Consider the following 23,058-nt stretch of genomic DNA (forward strand, 5'->3'; position numbering starts at 1 on the left):
AACAGAAAAGGAACAAGTAGTCATCAATTCAACGACCTCCTTACTATCGCGATCAAAGTCTACGATATTTCTAAAACTACGTCTAATAAATTCAAAGTAGTGCTAGTACACCAGATAAAATAATTTACTAAAAAGTTTAAGAAAAAAAACAGAGTATCGCTTTACGTAAATCAAAGAGGGATTTTAATTAATTGAAAGATGGATGATTATATTTATGTTAAGAAATATGAGAGTGTATTTTTACGTAATAGATTATTTAATATTTATCAGACGTAATGATAACGGTAACGGCAATAATTGAATAAAATAAAACAATAAGCAGCTGTTTAAAAAAAATTTTATGGTAATTAATGGCAGAATTATTAAGTACCAGAGGGTAATAAGATTCTGATTTAGAGATATTTTTACATTGATTAAAAATTATTTAATTCAAAAAAAAAAATTTTGAGATAAGAAAATTCTTTTGAAGAGTTTGATTATTTTAAAATGTAAAAAATTTATGACGAAAAGTAAAATATACTTAAACTAAAAAAGTTTTTTTAGTTTAAAAATTTTTATGCTCAATTTAGAATAAAGATATTTTTCAAAATGACTTTCTTGATTTTTTATCACACGGAAAAAAGTGAACTGTAATAAATAATAGTCGATTTATAATAAGTAATGATCAACTGGAAAAAATTACTATTTCAAACAGTAAAATCGTGATTTTAACAATCACTTTATAATATTTATTATTTAAATGCTACAATTTATTATTTACATGGAAGAAAATACTATTTAGAACAGTAATATTTGCTATGTTAAAGTATAATAATTAAGAATTTTGACTTTGATATTTATTATTTCATACCAAAAAAATGATCTTATGATATGTAAAAAATATAAACTACAGTTACTAAATTTTCTATGAAAGCAACGTCAATATTTACAAAGTAAAATGGTAAATTTGAAACGCAACGCTAAAAATCAAACTATAATTATTGATTTGCTTGGACTGGTAAAATATATATTTTAAGAGTACAATTTTTAATGTTTCAAATGTTAAATTCTCCGAGTGTGAGACCTTCCCCTTCTCCTCATAGTATGTACTATATATTGAAACGGCAATTTTTACTGTTTGAAACTGTAATTTTTTAAGATTAGAGAGTCGTTATTTACTATAGTGATAACTAATCACATTTTCGTTATTAAATTATAAATTGTGGCTTTTACACTTTCTACACAGAAAAAAGTAAACTGCAAAAAATATTATTCGATTTATAATAAGTAATGATCAGCTAGAAAAAATTACCATTTCAAACAGTAAAATCGTGATTTTAACAATCACTTTATAATATTTATTATTTAAATGCTACAATTTATTATTTACATGGAAGAAAATACTATTTAGAACAGTAATATTTGCTATGTGAAAGTTCAAAATGTTAAAGTATAATAATTAAGAATTTTGACTTTGATATTTATCATTTCGTACCTAAAAAATGATCTTATGATATGTAAAAAATATAAACTACAGTTACTAAATTTTCTATGAAAGCCACGTCAATATTTACAAAGTAAAATGGTAAATTTTAAACGCAACGCTAAAAATCAAACTATAATTATTGATTAGCTTGGACTGGTAAAATATATATTTTAAGAGTACAATTTTGACTGTTTCAAATGTTAAATTCTCCGAGTGTGAGACCTTCCCCTTCTCCTCATAGTATAGACTATATATTAAAACAGCAATTTTTACTGTTTGAAACTGTAATTTTTTAATATGAGAGAGTCGTTATTTACTATAATGTCAGTTACTCATCACATTTTCGATATTAAATTATAAATAGTGGTTTTTACACTTTCTACATTAAGTTTTGTAATATTTAAATTTGTGCCTGATGTCCACTGTACTGTTTGAAACTATAAAAATTAACCAGAATCCGAGTGAATTTTACAGTTTACTTTTTTCCTTGCACATATTACAAAGCCTATTACATAGAATTATTTATGTCATATATAATTCAATATAATTTTTTTCCCCGTGTAAAAAATCTCGCCAATAAAAAATGTCAAACAAATCAATAAAATTGAGACATAATCCCGTAAAACGAAAAAAGTAATATTGCATAAAGTGATAAATTTAAAATCCTGTAAATAAATGTTTATGAATGAAATAAATTTCCTGTTACAAAATATGCTGACTTATTTTGCAACCTCTATGTTCCCGAGAAGATCCAGACTTAGCTGAGTGAGAAAACAGAAAACAAACATAAAAATGAATATTATAAAATGAATAAAATATGAAGGTTTTTGTATGTTTTACCCATAACATAAAAGTATCTTTATGCCCTGTGGGTGTTTAAACAACGGATAAAATAAATCTTTAAACGCGACATTGAAAATGCGTTGGGCTAAAATATGTGGTCCAGTCTGTACTCGAAGTTACTGCCAATGTTCCGGCAGTTACGCAAACTTATATCGCCCGAACACCTTTAAAAGCAAGATTTACCGATCTAGCTTCATAAATACTTAACTTTCGATCCGCCCACGCGGTTAGGTACTGCGAACATCCGTGCCCATACGTTCATTGGTTCGTATGTACCCACACTCTGGAATCCCTATAAATAAATATACACCCCCATCTAAGCATTGTATGGGGCATAAACAACCTAACGCGAGAAAATCGCAGATGCTTAGTATATATATATACTTTATACCTTCAATGCGTCGCTATTCATGCAGATATCGGTATCGGTTTCGGCTTCATTTGTTTAAATTGGTCCCTGCTGAACAATTGTGTCTCCTCTCGATTTTCATCCCTTTTATTATAAACACAATGCGAGCCACCAAATCTCCTTCTTTATTTCTTCTTGTCTGATAGCAATTTATCGGGGTTATTCATTTGTTCCTTTTTAATTGCTAATTTAATTAACAAACGATTCGACCTACTTTGTTGAGTACAATTTAATTATGAATAGAGTTTAGGGTGAAGCGTAGGTACAGTTCTCGGTATTTTGGTTTAAGATTTTTTTGAATTTATAACTGGAAAATTTTATGAGCTAGGGGATGTTTTTGATGAAAAATATTTTATTTAATCAGCAAGTTTTTATTTCAATTATCCTTCAATATTTTACTTTAAATTAAAGCAATAAATGTTTATTTTTACTAAAAATATAAATAAAAATAATATTCTAAATTTATTTTAATGTGATTAAATGATTTTTACTAAAGTGCAGTGAGAAAAAAAAATTAAGTTGGTTCAAGAGAAAAATTTTTGAACCAAGAAAATAATTTTGAAGAATTTCGTCTTGCTTTAAGTAAAAAAATTATTAAACTGCAAAAATTTTCTTTACTAGATTCAAGAACTTTTCGTCTCGAATAAACACGGAAAAAAGTCAACTGTAAAATTCACTCGGATTCCGGTTAATTTTTATAGTTTCAAACAGTACAGTGGACATCAGGCATAAATCTAAATATTACAAAACTTAATGGAGAAAGTGTAAAAGCCACTATTTATAATTTAATATCGAAAATGTGATGAGTAACTGACACTATAGTAAATAACGACTCTCTCATCTTAAAAAATTACAGTTTCAAACAGTAAAAATTGCCGTTTCAATATATAGTCTATACTATGAGGAGAAGAGGAAGGTTTCACACTCGGAGAATTTAACATTTAAAACAGTAAAAATTCTACTCTTAGAATATATATTTTACCATTCCAAGCAAATCAATAATTATAGTTTGATGTTTAGCGTTGCGTTTAAAATTTACCATTTTACTTTGTAAATATTGACATTGCTTGTATAGAAAATTTAGTAACTGTAGTTTATATTTTTTACATATCATAAGATCATTTTTTAGGTACGAAATGATAAATATCAAAGTCAAAATTCTTAATTATTATACTTTAACATTTTGGACTTTTACATAGCGAATATTACTGTTTGAAATAGTATTTTCTTCCATGTAAATAATAAATTGTAGCATTTAAATGATATATATTATAAAATGATTGTTAAAATCACGATTTTACTGTTTGAAATGGTAATTTTTTCCAGCTGATCGTTACTTGATATAAATCAGCTATTATTTATTACAGTTTACTTTTTTCCGTGTAGAAAGTGTAAGAACCACAATTTTTAATTTAATATCGAAAATGTGATTAGTAGCGGTCACTATCGTAAATATATTAAATAACGACTATATAGTAAATAACGACTCTCTCATCTTAAAAAATTACAGTTTCAAACAGTAAAAATTGCCGTTTCAATGTATAGTCTATACTGTGAGGAGAAGGGGAAGGTCTCACACTCGGAGAATTTAATATTTGAAACAGTAAAAATTCTACTCTTAAAATATATATTTTACCATTCTAAGCAAATCAATAATTATAGTTTGATGTTTAGCGTTGCGTTTAAAATTTACCATTTTACTTTGTAAATATTGACATTGCTTGTATAGAAAATTTAGTAACTGTAGTTTATATTTTTTACATATCATAAGATCATTTTTTAGGTACAAAATGATAAATATCAAAGTCAAAATTCTTAATTATTATACTTTAACATTTTGGACTTTTACATAGCGAATATTACTGTTTGAAATAGTATTTTCTTCCATGTTAATAATAAATTGTAGCATTTAAATGATATATATTATAAAATGATTGTTAAAATCACGATTTTACTGTTTGAAATGGTAATTTTTTCCAGCTGATCGTTACTTGATATAAATCAGCTATTATTTATTACAGTTTACTTTTTTCCGTGTAGAAAGTGTAAAAACCACAATTTATAATTTAATATCGAAAATATAATTAGTAGCTGTCACTATAGTAAATAACGACTCTCTCATCTTAAAAAATTACAGTTTCAAACAGTAAAAATTGCCGTTTCAATGTATAGTCTATACTGTGAGGAGAAGGGGAAGGTCTCATACTCGGAGAATTTAACATTTGAAACAGTAAAAATTCTACTCTTAAAATATATATTTTACCATTCCAAGCAAATCAATAATTATAGTTTGATGTTTAGCGCGCGCAAGCTTCTAAAATTATCTACCATTTTACTTTGTAAATATTGACATTGCTTGTATAGAAAATTTAGTAACTGTAGTTTATATTTTTTACATATCATAAGATCATTTTTTAGGTACAAAATGATAAATATCAAAGTCAAAATTCTTAATTATTATACTTTAACATTTTGGACTTTTACATAGCGAATATTACTGTTTGAAATAGTATTTTCTTCCATGTTAATAATAAATTGTAGCATTTAAATGATATATATTATAAAATGATTGTTAAAATCACGATTTTACTGTTTGAAATGGTAATTTTTTCCAGCTGATCGTTACTTGATATAAATCAGCTATTATTTATTACAGTTTACTTTTTTCCGTGTAGAAAGTGTAAAAACCACAATTTATAATTTAATATCGAGAATATAATTAGTAGCTGTCACTATAGTAAATAACGACTCTCTCATCTTAAAAAATTACAGTTTCAAACAGTAAAAATTGTCGTTTCAATATATAGTATATACTATGAGGAGAAGGGGAAGGTCTCACACTCGGAGAATTTAACATTTGAAACAGTAAAAATTCTACTCTTAAAATATATATTTTTTACCAGTCCAAGCAAATCAATAATTATAGTTTGATTTTTAGCGTTGCGTTTAAAATTTACCATTTTACTTTGTAAATATTGACGTTGCTTGTATAGAAAATTTAGTAACTGTAGTTTATATTTTTTACATATCATGCGAATATTTTTTAGGTACGAAATGATAAATATCAAAGTCAAAATTCTTAATTATTATACTTTAACATTTTGGACATTCACATAGCGAATATTACTGTTTGAAATAGTATTTTTTTCCATGTAATATGGAAAAAAATACTATTTTAAAATTACTATTAGAAATAGTAATTTTTTACAGTTAATTTTTTTTCTATGTATATAATTATACATAATTCTACATGATTATACAAGAGTGTAAATTGATTGAGGTAGAGGCAGTCTAATATCAAAAAATTATTTGACTAGTCGAATGTAAAGCACATCAACAACCGCTTCGCGGTATGAGGTGTGTAAAAATCATAAAAAAATAGTCAAAACATTAATAAATTTTATTAAGTGTATTATAAATACATATTATACGTTACATCTTTGATTTTGCACTAAAAAAAATAATCATTTGAGCCAAAAAAATTATTGTGAAGGATTAAAACAGAAAACCATTTTTTTGAAGTAAGAAAATGATTTTTGACTCAATAAAATTTTATTTTATATAAGATAATTTGTTTCTTCTTTTAAATTTACAATTTTTTCTTATTATTTATATTATTTTACATTAAATTAGAGTCTCGATATGAATCCTATTTATTTTCTTTTTTTTTTTAACCAGACTTGCGTTAATTTGAGAGCGACATTAATAAGACTCATAACGAGACTCGATTGTATTGTGTAATTTTTATTAAAGTAAATAAATAATGGCTTTATATCTTCATAAATATTTTCTTAAGATAAAGTTAAAATATTTTTTCTTTTTAGAATGATATATCAATAATTAAAAGTGAGAAATTTTTTCTGAATGTATGAAAGGGATATTGTCGGATAAAGAAGGAGCATAGTTTCTTTGAAAATCATTTGATGAAAATCTTCTGGTGGATCCAAAATTAGAGAATCACTTGAAGAATTGAATGGTAAGTTTACATACGTTTTCTCAAATTAGACTTTTTACATGTAATAACATCTTTCGGATATCCATGTCGGTAATACATATGAACACATTGGTACGTCGGGCGTTGATTAGGAGCTATTTCCTCGTTATAGCCGTTCGGACAACATTTGTTGTTACCGGCCTCGAAACACTGTAAATTTTTAATGATTAAAAATTGTACTTTTAATGAAGAAGTACAAATAAAACAATAATGAAGTATAAATTATATTACATATTCATTTGCTTTGTAACAAGAGTATACAACAGACGACATTAAAGTGATGATGAACAGAGCGAGGCAAATTTTGGCTTCTAACTTTGCCATGTTGATAAATTTACGAATTATTTCGAGCGCTAGTACAAGAAAAATTATTAATTATTAATTAAAATATTAGAGCAACCGTAATTATAATTTAAGCTATATTCTTCTTTGAAGAAATATTCGTTTGTAATTATTATCTTTGATAAATTAATATCATTGATAGTTATATCAAATTTGATTAATTTTATATTTATGTCAATATGTGTGTCTATAATTTATCATTTGACTGGATATTTAATTACTTCAATAAAATATAAACATATATACAAATTACACGCATAAAAATGATTTTGTTGAAATAACAAAAGACGGGATAACTGAAAAATATGTTCTGGTAACAAATGAGTGTAGTTATAGTAACAAATCCATTAATCGCATTAACAAAATGTTTCAAGTTGTACTAACAAACCAGTCTGTTAAATCACCAAATCAATTTGTTGTCCTAACGAAATCATTTTATTGCAATAACAAAACTAATTTGTTGCTAAAATATTTTCCAAATCAGATATCACTGATTATAGCATATTTTTTTAAATTATGGATTCTTATAAAATTTAATGTAACATTAACCGGTGACGTTAGCCGAGTCGTCTAAGGCGCATGGCCTATAGAGAACTCGGACTAACTTACCGGCCAGGCGTGGGTTCGAATACCAAGCTGGTCTTAGAAACCAACTTGGTTGATATTCGGCCCTTGCCGCGTAGGTTAAGATTTACACAACCCAAAAAGACCCAGCGTACCACTCCCAACAGTTAAAAAGTCGGCGATATGACCACAGCAGTTAAAACCGACTCTAAATAATAATAAATAAAAAAGAAAAAAAAAATGTAACATTTAATGTAAATTTATTTGTTATTTTAATAGAATAATTTTACTGTTTCAACAAAAAAATTTGTTATACCAACTAAATTATTTTGTCGAATCTACTTAAAGATTTTGCTATAGTAACCAAATTGTTTTGTTGTTATAACATATCAATAACTTGCTATAACCTAAATTTTGTTATTTTAACATATAATTTGTTATCCCTATGTTAACAAATGCATTTGTTACTAGAACATGTCTTAGGTTATTTTAACAAAATTTTTTTCTGCGTGTAGGAATACCTTCAAATACAAATTATTAATTATGGGATTATACGCAAGTAAAATATATTTTTTTTAAATTATTAAGGTAAATGATGTTTCATTAATAAAATTATTATTATTATTATTATTATTATTATTATTATTATTATTATTATTATTATTATTATTATTGTATATTTAATATATGAAGATCGGTGTTTTAAATTTATTAAATCAAAGATGGTTAATATTATAAGCCAGGCTACCCGATCCAAATTGTTGGATAATGACTAATTTTTCATTATTATTTCTTCACCATAATATTTTATCGGTATGAAGTCTCAATACCATCAGAGAAAATTTAGGTGAAAATAACAATTAAAATTTGTTTTGACAATTATCATTAGAGAAAGATGTAATTTTTTTACTCGGTGTAACTTTTTTCAGTGACTGAAAAAATAATTCAGATAACCCAAACCAGGACTCGAACCTGGATCTTTTGGTTACGCGCCAAATGCTCTACCAGTTAAGCTATCCGAGACCTATCCGTAATTATCATTCAGTTCCCTAGTTACCTATTAAGCTCAACTGAGTTATTCTCATATGGCCGGAAATTCTGAATGTATATTTAATATATGAAGATCGGTGTTTTAAATTTATTAAATCAAAGATGGTTAATATTATAAGCCAGACTACCCGATCACTGAAAAAAGTTACACTGAGTAAAAAAATTACATCTTTCTCTAATCATAATTGTCAAAATAAATTTTAATTGTTATTTTCACTTAAATTTTCTCTGATGGTATTGAGACTTCATACACGGAGAAAAATTAATTATACTACCTACTATACAAAAATAATAACTCCTACTATCTAAAATGGTAATAAAATTAATTAGTAACAAAATAATAGGTGGTATCATTGACAATTGTAATAGTTACTATTAATAATGGTAACGATTACTATCGAAAATAATAATTGTAATTATTATAAATTATAACTGTTACAATCAAAGATGGTAACTGTAACCATCTCAGATTGTAAAAATTCTGAAAGAAAAATAATATAAGTTTAATTAAATCTTTTATTTACATCCATATTTTAGCTAATGTACATTTTTTTCTTTGAAATATTGAAATATTTTAAATTCACACGATTTAAGACCGAGTGATGCCAGCCCTCGCTTCGCTCGGGCAGGCAACTTCACTCTGGTCTGAAATCGTTTTGTTTCATCCCTAGTCACACAATATACTATTCTATATTATTGTTTTACGCATGATCGTCCTTATAGAGTTTTCTTCTTTATATATGACATAAACATGAGTAAAGAATTTTCTTCTTTTTCCTAATTGGGCTGTATCATTTCAAAATATAACAATTACAAAATTTTGAACTTTTTCTTTAGTATTGTTTCATTTTTTAATATTATGAGTTAGCAATCTCATTTTTCAAAAATTTTTTTATTAATTTTCGTGTGTTTTTGATACTAAAACTCAAGTAAGATATCTTTTTATTGCTCATGATTTGCATTACTAACGATAAAATTTTAACGAGAAAACAGCATTTGATGTGTTCACGCTTTTCGTGACTATTTTTTATTTTTTTTCGACGAATCCCAAATTTCGAGGGTCGTAAAATATTTCCACTTTTCAAAAAATTTTCGGTATATAAGTGCCCCGATAAATTATTCGAAATTATAAACAAACATACAACAATTTGCAAGTAAGTATTTTTTATTTTAAATTTAATATATAAAATTCACTGTAAAAAATTGTGCCAAGTTACAATTGTGACACGAGAATTTTATATATTAAATTTAAAATAAAAAATACTTACTTGCAAATTGTTGTATGTTTGTTTATAATTTCGAATAATTTATCGGGGCACTTACATACCGAAAATTTTTTGAAAAGTGAAAATATTTTACGACCCTCGAAATTTGGGATTCGTCGAAAAAAAATAAAAAATAGTCACGAAAAGCGTGAACACATCAAATGCTGTTTTCTCGTTAAAATTTTATCGTTAGTAATGCAAATCATGAGCAATAAAAAAATATCTTACTTGAATTTTAGTATCAAAAACACACGGTAATTAATAAAAAAATTTTTGAAAAATGAAATTATATAAAATTTTTGGATTCATTTTTTTTCAGCTTCGTCATTAATCTTTAATGAAGAACCTTATGCAATATTAAAGTTTGATATTGCTTCGTTTAATTGTAATTAACACATTTTGATTGGAACTCACACCGCATTGTCCCAATTTAGTCGGCCATATGTTTTATTTTTTAGTAAACACAATTCTCACAAGGTTCCATGCGTTTTCATCCTCGGACAAAATATCCCCGACAAAATATCCTCGACAAAATATCCCCGGACAAAATATCCTCGAGACAAAATTTCCTCAGACAAAATATCCTCGCGACAAAATATCCTCGCGACAAAATATCCCCGTGACACAATATCCCCGACAAAATATCCCTAATAAAATACGAATTATCGGGAACTAACATATGATTGTATGACAAAAAACATATAATCATGATTTTTGTGTGTATTAATTCGATAATAAACTAACACAAACGCGGGTAATCGTGTTGCGCTCTTTTAACATGATTTTTGTGTGTATTTATTCGATAATAAACTAACACAAACGCGGGTAATCGTGTTGCGTTCTTTTAACATGATTTTTGTGTGTATTTATTCGATAATAAACTAACACAAACGCGAATAATCGTGTCGGAGATATTTTTTATTGGGATATTTTGACCGGGGATATTTTATTGGGGATATATTGGCACGAGGATATTTTGTCACGAGGATATTTTGTCACGAGGATATTTTGTCTCGAGAATATTTTGTCCGGGGATATTTTGTCGGGGATATTTTGTCCGAGGATGAAAACGCCTGATACCTCTCACAATGCAACCGGCCCAACGTATGCATGCGTATCGACTTATATGTAGTTTGCATAACTGCGTATGACATGTCAATTTTACCTAACTTTTGTAAAACTTATTATGAAATAACATAGGTTGACTTACTTATAAATTTCTCAGCATTAAAAGGATGTTTATTTATCCTGAAAAAATTTGGGGTACTCAATGATGCGCGCCAAGTACGATAAAAAATTTTTTTTTTTATTTTTTAATTTTCAACAAATTTTTTTTCAATTTTTTCAACATTATGACGGTTTCTTGGTATTTTTTTGTATTTCACATCTTTTTGTAGAGAATGAAAATTATTAAAACGAGCCTAATTTTTTTTGTAAAGTGCAAATGTTATTGAGATGAGTTTTATGAACGTGGACTTGTCGCAATTTTTTACAGTGAAACTGTTTTTGTTCGGATTTAATATATCAGCAGATATTTAATCATTTTTATAACTTTTTTTAAAAAATAAATTATGGCAAAAAAATTAACATGTAGAATTTTTAAAAAATTAAAAAGGCAATTTTTTTTAAATAATTTAATTGTTAACTGCTCTAAAAATATAAATATTATAATTTTAAATTTAGAAAAATACCGATTTAATAACTTCTTGAAATGATCGATAAGATTTATGACGCAGATTTTACTTTTTGTATTTGAGTATTTTAGTTAATTATTTGAAAATTAATAGAAACAATTATTGTTATTAGTGCGGCGATTATTATTTAATTTTTGTAATTTTATATTATTATTACCGAAGGTATGATTAAATTGTAAAAGAAATTAAAAGACTGGCAAAATTATTCTAAGTCCCGAGGACAATTTAGTATGGAAAATCAACGAATGGATATAAAATGAAAGAAATGACGATTATTATTTTTGTAAGAAATAAATTAGGTAAGCGAAGATTTTATAAGTCCCGAGGACAATTTAGTATGGAAAATCTACGAATGGATATATAATGAAAGAAATTGCGATTAAAATAATAAAGAATTGTGAATTTGACGAAACGAATGGATAGAGAATGAAGGAAATTACGATTAAAATAATAAAGAATTAAGTTTCGAAAATAAAAACTTAGAATTTGGCGAGACGAATGGATAGAGAATGAAGGAAATTACGATTAAAAATAATAAATATTTATTTTTGAATGCTAGTTCGCGGACACCGGACAGGTGTCTAAAACGACCCTTCCGGTTCGTTACAAAAGAGTTGGGGGAAAAATGATAAACGCCAAAATTTGGCTCGATAAACCAAGCAATTCTTTCTCGGGAGAATTACTCGGTCGAATACTCTTCACCAAGTAATTCCAGAGGATGATACTCTACCTGGAGTCTGACTAAGGCCCAGGTAAGTATCGTGAACCGACCGGATGAAAGTGCTGACTTGACCATGTGGGGGAAATTTGGCCACCGCGTAGCCGGAAAGAGTTGCTTTTCAAGCACCCAAACGGGATTAGGGGTAAGTAGGGCCGCGACTGAGGGCGTATCCATCGGTAGGATTACCACTTTGTAAAGATAGTAGACAGAGTTTAGCCACCAGGTGGCACAGAAAACGGGAAAAGAAACGATATGTCCGATTATTGTTAAATTTGACATCAAGTTTGTACATATTACCACTTAAGCTTTTGATATTTGTTGTTCTAATGTATTGTTTATATTGTTTAATTTGCTTATATTGTTTATATCGTTTATTAATATGATCAGGCCAATAAAGAGGTTTCCTTTTTTTGATTTATTTAAAAATGAAGGGTTTTGTTTATATTTTGTTATTGATAATGTAATCCCCGTTTATGACCCTGGACTCGGGCGAGCAAATTTCGAGCCGGCGACAAATTAGATTTTTATACTTTTGAAAACGTGGACGTTACAGATTTTAAATTTTTGAGAAAAGATAACTATGTAATTGAACTTATCGAAACACAAAAATAAAAATTTTTTTTGCTCGACGGGCAGAAAGCGTCAACTTTCGGCCCGCTACGCTAAACGAAAGTGCCGCTTTCTGCCTTCGTCGAGCAAAAAAATAGTATACACTCCACGGGAAGTAAATAAGAAAGCCTCAGATCACATGTAATTGTCGGCCGAGGCGAAGCCCTAGGTGTGTAATATACTATTCTCACCTCCGGGCGGAAAGCGTCAACTTTCGTCCCGCTGCGCTAAACGAAAATGCCGCTTTCCAACTCTGTCGAGGAGAAAAATAGTATACACACCACGGGCAGTAAATAAGAAAGCCTCAGGTCACATGTTTATTGACCTCGGCTTCGCCTCGGACAAAAATTACACATGATCTGAGACATTTCTTATTTTACTGCCCTAGATGTGTAATATACTATTTTCATATAACCTGCATTGAAAATGTGAGTTTCAATGCCTGTTGAGCCAACCGAAACTAGACAATTTCAGACCAATGCGACTGTGCCGGGCAGGTATCAATTATTTCTTCCCGGCGGACAAAAAATGACGATTTTCTGTCCGCGAGGTGAAGTTGCAGCTTTATTTTCAATCCTATCAATTATTTGTTTATTTTATACCTTTATAATTGTCATTCTAACCGTTAACTGTACTGACATATTATAATTCTGTTATTAAGCATAAATAAGAATGATAAAAGAAAACTTGTCAATTTACGAATAATGTTTGGTAAAAAATAAACTATTAATTTCTATTTTATTATAAGTTTCATAATAAAATGGTATTCTCGCTGTTCGTCTGAAACTATCTAGTTCTGGTTGGCTCTAGACATTGAAACTAGCATTTTTAATGCAACTTATATGAAAAATATAATGTGTGACGCGGGATGAAACACGATTTCAGACCAAGTGATGCCAGCCCTCGCTTCGCTCGGGCAGGCAACTTTACTCTGGTCTGAAATCGTTTTGTTTCATCCCTAGTCACACAATATACTATTCTATATTATTGTTTTACCCATGATCGTCCTTATAGAGTTTTCTTCTTTATATATGACATAAACATGAGTAAAGAATTTTCTTCTTTTTCCTAATTGGGCTGTATCATTTCAAAATATAACAATTACAAAATTTTGAACTTTTTCTTTAGTATTGTTTCATTTTTTAATATTATGAGTTAGCAATCTCATTTTTCAAAAATTTTTTTATTAATTACCGTGTATTTTTGATACTAAAACTCAAGTAAGATATTTTTTTATTGCTCATGATTTGCATTACTAACGATAAAATTTTAACGAGAAAACAGCATTTGATGTGTTCACGCTTTTCGTGACTATTTTTTATTTTTTTTCGACGAATCCCAAATTTCGAGGGTCGTAAAATATTTTCACTTTTCAAAAAATTTTCGGTATGTAAGTGCCCCGATAAATTATTCGAAATTATAAACAAACATACAACAATTTGCAAGTAAGTATTTTTTATTTTAAATTTAATATATAAAATTCTCGTGTCACAATTGTAACTTGGCACAATTTTTTACAGTGAATTTTATATATTAAATTTAAAATAAAAAATACTTACTTGCAAATTGTTGTATGTTTGTTTATAATTTCTAATAATTTATCGGGGCACTTATATACCGAAAATTTTTTGAAAAGTGGAAATATTTTACGACCCTCGAAATTTGGGATTCGTCGAAAAAAAATAAAAAATAGTCACGAAAAGCGTGAACACATCAAATGCTGTTTTCTCGTTAAAATTTTATCGTTAGTAATGCAAATCATGAGCAATAAAAAAATATCTTACTTGAGTTTTAGTATCAAAAACACACGGTAATTAATAAAAAAATTTTTGAAAAATGAGATTGCTAACTCATAATATTAAAAAATGAAACAATACTAAAGAAAAAGTTCAAAATTTTGTAATTGTTATATTTTGAAATGATACAGCCCAATTAGGAAAAAGAAGAAAATTCTTTACTCATGTTTATGTCATATATAAAGAAGAAAACTCTATAAGGACGATCATGGGTAAAACAATAATATTGAATAGTATATTGTGTGACTAGGGATGAAACAAAACGATTTCAGACCAGAGTGAAGTTGCCTGCCCGAGCGAAGCGAGGGCTGGCATCACTCGGTCTGAAATCGTGTTTCATCCCGCGTCACACATTATATTTTTCATATAAGTTGCATTAAAAATGCTAGTTTCAATGTCTAGAGCCAACCAGAACTAGATAGTTTCAGACGAACAGCGAAAATACCATTTTATTATGAAACTTATAATAAAATAGAAATTAATAGTTTATTTTTTACCAAACATTATTCGTAAACTGACAAGTTTTCTTTTATCATTCTTATTTATGCTTAATAACAGAATTATAATATGTCAGTACAGTTAACGGTTAGAATGACAATTATAAAGGTATAAAATAAACAAATAATTGATAGGATTGAAAATAAAGCTGCAACTTCACCTCGCGGACAGAAAATCGTCATTTTTTGTCCGCCGGGAAGAAATAATTGATACCTGCCCGGCACAGTCGCATTGGTCTGAAATTGTCTAGTTTCGGTTGGCTCAACAGGCATTGAAACTCACATTTTCAATGCAGGTTATATGAAAATAGTATATTACACATCTAGGGCAGTAAAATAAGAAATGTCTCAGATCATGTGTAATTGTTGTCCGAGGCGAAGCCGAGGTCAATAAACATGTGATCTGAGGCTTTCTTATTTACTGCCCGTGGTGTGTATACTATTTTTCTCCTCGACGGAGGTGGAAAGCGGCATTTTCGTTTAGCGCAGCGGGACGAAAGTTGACGCTTTCCGCCCGGAGGTGAGAAAAATTTTTTTTTGTGTTTCGATAAGTTCAATTACATAGTTATCTTTTCTCAAAAATTTAAAATCTTATCGATCATTTCAAGAAGTTATTAAATCGGTATTTTTCTAAATTTAAAATTATAATATTTATATTTTTAGAGCAGTTAACAATTAAATTATTTAAAAAATATTGCCTTTTTAATTTTTTAAAAATTCTACATGTTAATTTTTTTGCCATAATTTATTTTTTAAAAAAAGTTATAAAAATTATTAAATATCTGCTGATATATTAAATAATGTTTTGAAATATTCAATTTATGAAGTTTATTAAATTTCATTAAAAAAATATTGTTGAATTTTTAAATTAAATATTAAATATTTTTTTCAATTAATTAATATTTCAATTTTTTAATTAATCTTTAAATGAATCAAATATCATGTAAATATTTGCGGTACTAAAATTTCATTCGTTTTTTTATAAAAAATACACAAATTTTATGCGAAATCTTTTGAACTGAAAAACACCGATATATTAAAGAAAATGTAAATAAATATGCATAAAAATAATATAAATTTCAACTAAATAACTACTTAAGAAAATTCTGATATAAATAGTAAATCAAAAGTTATTTCGATAGGCCATCTTAATCCAGATTATCGTCTTATCTTATTCTTTATGTAAATTTGGGTAATATAATCCACTTAGACACATAAAATTCATATTTTCCCTTGATAAAATAAAAAACAGATATTCAATAATTTTTATAACTTTTGTTAACAAATAAATTATGGCAAAAAAATTAACATGTAGAATTTTTAATAAATTAAAAATGCAATTTTTTTAAAATAATTTAATTGTTGAATAAAATAAAAAATTTGTCTAATTTTAATGTCATAAAATTTTAAGTTTTTTTTTTTATAATATAAAGTACTTACCGAAAAAATTGCAGATAATTTTAGTGAAGACAATAAAAATTTACCCGCATATTTATACTTGGACAAGTCATTCAATCAATATGATCAAGGTCAGTTTAATATTGTATTAATATTGACAAAAGTCTTAAATTATAAATAATTTACAATTATTTATTGTCCCGATGACATATTTATTTTTATGTACCTATAAATCATTTTTTTTAAATTGTACAAAAATTTTAAAGGATTTAATTTTTATTTTTTTAACTTCCCGCTAAGAAAATTGAAAATTTTCAAAAATCGGGAAGTTATTGGTTTTACCCCGTTTTTCGAAAATCGAGTTTTCATCAGATCTCGACGTTTTGAGGTCCTAGGAAGCTTTCCTGACTATTCCCGCGAGGGTGTCACTGTGTCTGTATGTATGTGTGTGTGTGTGTGTGTGTGTGTGTGTGTGTGTAAGTATGTAAACCTCTCATAACTTTTGAACGGTTGAACCGATTTCATCGCGGTTGGTGCCATTCGAAAGGGCTTCGCCAAACTTAGATTTCCTGTTAATTTGAACCGATTCGGACCGATAGATTTTGAGAAATTTGGAGAAATCTAAAAAAAAGTACACGGGAAAAAATTTCTGGGAAAATTTACGATACACTGATAAAAAAATTGACTTGACTTAAGAGCCAAACTCTTGAACCAAGAATTCCATTTTGAAGAAAATGATTTTCTTGAATCAAGAGAATAAATTCTTGACTCAAGAAAATTTTCTTAGACCAAGAATAATTTCTTAGCTCAAGAATTTATTCTCTTGACTCAAGAAAATCATTTTCTTCAAAATGGTATTCTTGGTTCAAGAGTTTGGCTCTTGAGTCAAGTTAATTTTTTTATCAGTGTACAACTATTGTAAAGCTGGACTATACTTTTATTACTATTAATTGTCAAATATTTTAGAAGAAAAAATACTATTTATTCATAATAAAATACGATATTACTATTGTAAAAAGTAAGAGATGAAAATTTCCAGTGCTGCCTCTGTATCTTTTCAATAGAACTATAGCAAATTTTACAATAGTTGAATTGGAATGTTTCTCAATTAGTTTGAGTGATGGCCGTGCACAGCGCTAGACTCCGAGTTTATGTAAATGTTAAAGGATATGCTTCTTAGTTCATCTCGGATAGCGTAGAGGGACAGTCTCTGGCTACCAACACAGAGTTCTGGGTTCGATTCCCAGATAGAACAAATATGTCGCTTTCTTTTTCGATTACTGTACAGGTACCAATTAGTCCAACCTTCTATCTCTCTCCCTCCTTAATATTTCTTTAAAAAAAACCAACTATAAATTTTTACAATAGTTGAATTGTAAAGTTCACAAACACATATTGTTTAATTTGCTCTATAGTATTCGACTTTTTACGACTCTTGCTAGTCTTATTTGTTGGATAAAATTTACAGTAGTAGATCGTAAAAATTACTAAATGAGAAGTATAGTCCACTGTTACTATTTTATTTAGTAAAAATTACAATAGTAAAATAGTAAAAACTCCTTCAATTTTCTTTCCGTGTAGGAAAAAAAATTTTTTTTCTGCCCTCCAGGCGGAAAGTGGCAACTTTCGGCCCGCTGCGCTAAACGAAATTGCCGCTTTCCGCCTCTGTCGGACAGAAAAATAGTATACAAACCTATGGCAGGAAAATAATAAATATCTCAGATCACATATATGTCGACCTCGGCTTCGCCTCGGGCAACATATATGTGTTCTGAGACATTTCTCATTTTCTTGCCACAGGTGTGTAATATACTATTCTGAAGTGGTTTTTTTGGGATAACTTTTTTTGCCCTCCGGGCGGAAAGTGACAACTTTCGTCCCGCTGCGCTAAACTAAGTTGCCGCTTTCCGCCTTCGTCGGACAAAAAAATAGTATACACTCCACGGGAAGTAAATAAGAAAGCCTCAGATCACATGTTTGTTGACCTCGGCTTCGCCTCGGCCAACAATTACATGTGATCTGAGACATTTCTTACTTTACTTCCCTAGGGGTGTAATATACTATTAAACGGCTCAACCGATCGATTCCAAAAACTAATCAGCTCTCAACCTTGAAAAACCACGTCGATCGCCGCCAATCCGGTCAAAATCGGTTGATTCGTTCGAGAGATATCGTGAACGAAAGAAAACCGAAAAAAGTGTTTTTTCAGAGTTACTCCGAAATTTCTAGTTTGACCAATTGAAACTTAGAAATTCTTTATGAGGCTTAAAAAACTGCGTAGAATGCCGCCAACCGCGTAAAAATCGGTTCATTCATTCAAAAGTTATTGCGGTATGAACATTGAAAAAATAGTGTTCTATGAAACTTCTATCAGACTTTTGAGCTCAAAGAGCTCAAAAGCATAGAAAAGGTATCTTTTTGAGCTCGGAGAGCTTAAAACAACACACAGATTGTACTTTTGAGCTCGAAGAGCTCAAAAAAGCGTCCAGGTATTAACGGAATTAGCGGGAAATTGCAGGGATGGCCTTTAGGGTCAACCGTTTTCCTAATTTTTTTTTTTGGCAAGATTAATTCATTAAAAAAAATAAAAATAACTTCTTCCATTAAAACTAAAACCATTAAGAAAATAAAAGACCTTTTATTCATCAGCATTTAATTTTTTTAACTCACACAAAAAAAATTAAACAAACAAACAAACAAGATTAACTCGTAAAAAAGTTTCAAATAAATCATTAGTTATAGCAACAAAAAAATTTCTCACAATTAGTGACCTAAATTTTTTTGTCTAACGGGGTAGCGAGGACCATGATAAGCTCACAGGTCACAGTACCTACCTACCATCAGTACACCAGCTGCAGTAACGGTACCTCCAAACGACCTGCAGTGATTTATATTTGATGCAATAAAAAGCGGCGTTTTGCCTAGCTCGCACTCTCTATATGATGCATAGTGTTAATAACGAAACTCCTTTTTTATAGTTTTTTTCTTTATATTACTTTTTTTAATCCTTTCTCATTTCTCTCACCTCTGACCTTTATATATATGTCACTGTCAAATTTTTTTAATATCAATATCTTATCATTTAAATCATTATTTGACATCGACCTATTTGTCAACTAATTACTTTTTATGTAGACTAATTAAATTCAATATTTGACCTTTTATTTATTATTATTCATGCGCACAAAGTGAAGATATATAATAGACTGAATTGTTTAGTAAGCAAAATTTTTTGATACTTTGTATTGATTTAAATTTTACTATTTTTGCTCGAAAATTTCATAAATTTTTTATGAATTTAAAAATTTAGTAGTTTTCCTAAAAATAAATTCATTTACTTTTCATATTTTAGTCAGACAAAAATATTGTAATTCAATACTGAGCAATGTATTAATCATTTTAAATTCTTGATTAAAGAAAAAAATAAAAATTGAAAAAAATGATAGTAAAAATTTTAATTTTGTTAAGTGAAATTTTTAAGCAATTAAATAAAATTAAATAAAATGTATTGAAATACTTTTAAAAATTTATAATTATTGTAACAGCAGTAATTTATAAATACTGTAAATTCATCATTACTGTAATAATAGCTTAAAAGCTAACTTTAAATTAAATTAAATAGATACTGATTAAAATAAAAATACTAAGAGGAAATTTCAATTAAAGAACAACAAATATTCAAGTAAATACCAAGATATTATTTATTAAGATTTTTGCATTACTTTTCGAAATAACACAAGGCTTAGTGATGTCCAGCCTTTCTGATTTGTACAAGAATGTTACCCAATTCTTCACGCTTCCTCTTGGCTCTGATGTGTGTTCCCAACTACAAAAAAAAAAAAATAGTCAATATAATTAAGAAATGACCTTGTATCTTGTGAAATATTGTTATTTTTAAAGATATAAGCTCATCCCGATGTTACACTCATCGAGACCTTTCATTTGAGTACCCACATCAATTTTTCATATATTTTATATATTTATGTATATTATATATATTTATATATGAAAAATATATCAAAAATGCAAGTGGGTACCCAAATGAAAGCTCTCGATGAGTGTAACATCGAAATGAGTTTATATCTTGAAAAATGTCAATAATTAAGAAATTACATTGTATCTTGTGAACTATTGGCATTTTTAAAGATATAAGCTCATCCTGATGTTACACTTATTGAGACCTTTCATTTGAGTACCCACGTCAATTTTTCATATATTTTATATATTTATATATTTCACAAATAAGGTAAAAGCCCCAATATATGATCATGTACCAGTATATGATCACTCCATCTATTTATATACCTATATTTGTGAATATAGATATACTAATACATGAAGTGATCATATACTGGTACATGATCATATATTGGGGCTTTTACCTTACCATATATATAAAATATATGAAAAATGTCATGAGGGTACTCAAATGAAAGCTCTTGATGAGTGTAACATCGGGATGAGCTTATATCTTTAAAAATATCAATAATTAAGAAATGACCTTGTATCTTGTGAACTACTGACATTTTTTAAGATATAAGCTCATCCCGATGTTACACTCATCAAGAGCTTTCATTTGGGTACCCACATCAATTTTTCATATATTTTCTATATTTATATATATGAATATATGAAAAATATATCAAAAATGCATGTGGGTACTCAAATGAAAGCTCTTGATGAGTGTAACATCGAAATGAGCTTATATATTTAAAAATATCAATAATTAAGAAATGACTTTGTATCTTGTGAACTATTGACATTTTTAAAGATATAAGCTCATTCTGATGTTACACTCATTGAGACCTTTCATCTGAGTACTCACATCAATTTTTTATATATTTATGTATTTCACAAATACCATATATATAAAATATATGAAAAATGTCATGTGGGTACTCAAATGAAAGGTCTCGATGCGTATAACATCGAAATGAGTTTATATCTTGAAAAATCTCAATAATTAAGAAAGTACAATGTATCTTATGAACTATTGACATTTTTAAAGATATAAGCTCATCCTGACATTACACTTATTGAGACCTTTCATTTGAGTACCTACATCAATTTTTCATATATTTTATATATTTATATATATTACTATATATATTACTATATATAAAATATATCAAAAATGCATGTGGGTACTCAAATGAAAGCTCTTGATGAGTGTAACATCGGGATGAGCTTATATCTTTAAAAACGTCAATATTTAAGAAAGTACGGTGCAATTTAACGAAATTAATTATTTACTAAAGCAAATTTTTAATTTTTTATAGTTCACAAGTTACGGAAGTCACATAGTGACCGCAAGGTTGCTACTATAAATTAGTAGTTAAAATGAGTAAATAAAATAGATAACAAACTTACCCTTCTCTTCAAGAATTTAAGAGCACGCTTATCCTTGGAGACTTTCAACAACTCCATAGCGCGCTTCTCGTAGGGAGCATGACCAGTTACTTCACGAACCAAATCACGTTGGAATTTGGTGTGTTTTGTTTGACGCTGTAATTTATAAATTATTTTAATTTGTTCTTTATTTTTTTTTAATAATTTTCAATAAGTTAAATTAAAAAAAAAAATAATACTTAAATTAATAAATATCTAAGAATTTCAAAAATTTTTGTAATAATTTAATTGTAATGAAAAAAAATCTAGCAAAAAAAATTACACTTGTAGAAAATTCACAATATTTTGTGTGAATTTTTAGAAATATTTTTTTTCACAATTGATTTTAAAAATCTATTTAAATTAGAAGTAAAAAATATTTTTCTTAATTTCACTTGCAGTTTTTTAAATTTTTTAATAAAAAATACTTCTAAAAATTTTTAGAAGTCAGCTAATTTTATTGTCATAAATTAATTGATTAAAAATAAAGTAACACATGGTTAAAAATGATAGGTTAATAATAATCACCATCAACAAAAGTCTGTAAATAGAAGATAAAAAAAAAACCATCTTACCCCCTTAAAACGCGAAGGTCTCACTGCAACAGTTCTTTCCTTCTCATTTTTATTTTTTGCAACACGAATTTTCGTGGTTTTGTGTCCTCGGTTGAGGCCGACGGCCAATTCAAATCGTGCAGGCATCCTATAAAAACAATGCAAATAGGTTAGACCACCACGCTGATGAAATAAAAATTAAAATCACTTTACTTGATGATAAATTTACAAAAATAATTATCACTATATCTCAAAAAAACGCTGTTTTAATTATTAAATCAATAATTTATTACTTATTAATTGAGATTTTATTAATATTAACAGATTTTATCAAACACCAACCTCTTAGATTTCTGTCACTGAGTAAAAGGAAACTCTGTCACTCTCACCAATCGGTGCGCACCTTACATGCGCACACACGCTTATGAAATGCCAAAAAATCGGATTACACAAGAAGCGCCAATAAAAA

The 23,058-nt window shown here is 28.0% G+C and overlaps 1 protein-coding gene and 1 long non-coding RNA gene across 3 annotated transcripts; both read right to left on the reverse strand.

Annotated features, from left to right (window-relative positions):
• Window positions 1-6,551: 6,551 nt before the first annotated feature.
• LOC123259140 lies at window positions 6,552-17,295 on the reverse strand. 2 transcript variants are annotated; one of them, XR_006508185.1, is made up of 3 exons: window positions 17,285-17,295; window positions 6,943-7,064; window positions 6,552-6,861 (listed from the first exon to the last, which is right to left on the reverse strand). It is a non-coding gene; the product is annotated as an uncharacterized LOC123259140 (long non-coding RNA). The 2 variants fall into 2 exon arrangements; XR_006508184.1 differs by lacking the exon at window positions 17,285-17,295 and adding an exon at window positions 16,690-16,748.
• Window positions 17,296-20,324: 3,029 nt separating this feature from the next.
• LOC123258774 (60S ribosomal protein L36) lies at window positions 20,325-23,013 on the reverse strand. Its single transcript, XM_044718987.1, has 4 exons — window positions 22,932-23,013; window positions 22,611-22,737; window positions 22,018-22,152; window positions 20,325-20,473 (listed from the first exon to the last, which is right to left on the reverse strand). The coding sequence occupies exons 2-4, from the start codon at window positions 22,734-22,736 to the stop codon at window positions 20,390-20,392; spliced, it is 345 nt and encodes a 114-aa protein (XP_044574922.1). The 5' UTR covers window position 22,737; window positions 22,932-23,013; the 3' UTR covers window positions 20,325-20,389.
• Window positions 23,014-23,058: the final 45 nt, after the last annotated feature.

Source organism: Cotesia glomerata, linkage group LG2 (assembly GCF_020080835.1).
Source record: "Cotesia glomerata isolate CgM1 linkage group LG2, MPM_Cglom_v2.3, whole genome shotgun sequence".
Taxonomy (NCBI): domain Eukaryota; kingdom Metazoa; phylum Arthropoda; class Insecta; order Hymenoptera; family Braconidae; genus Cotesia; species Cotesia glomerata.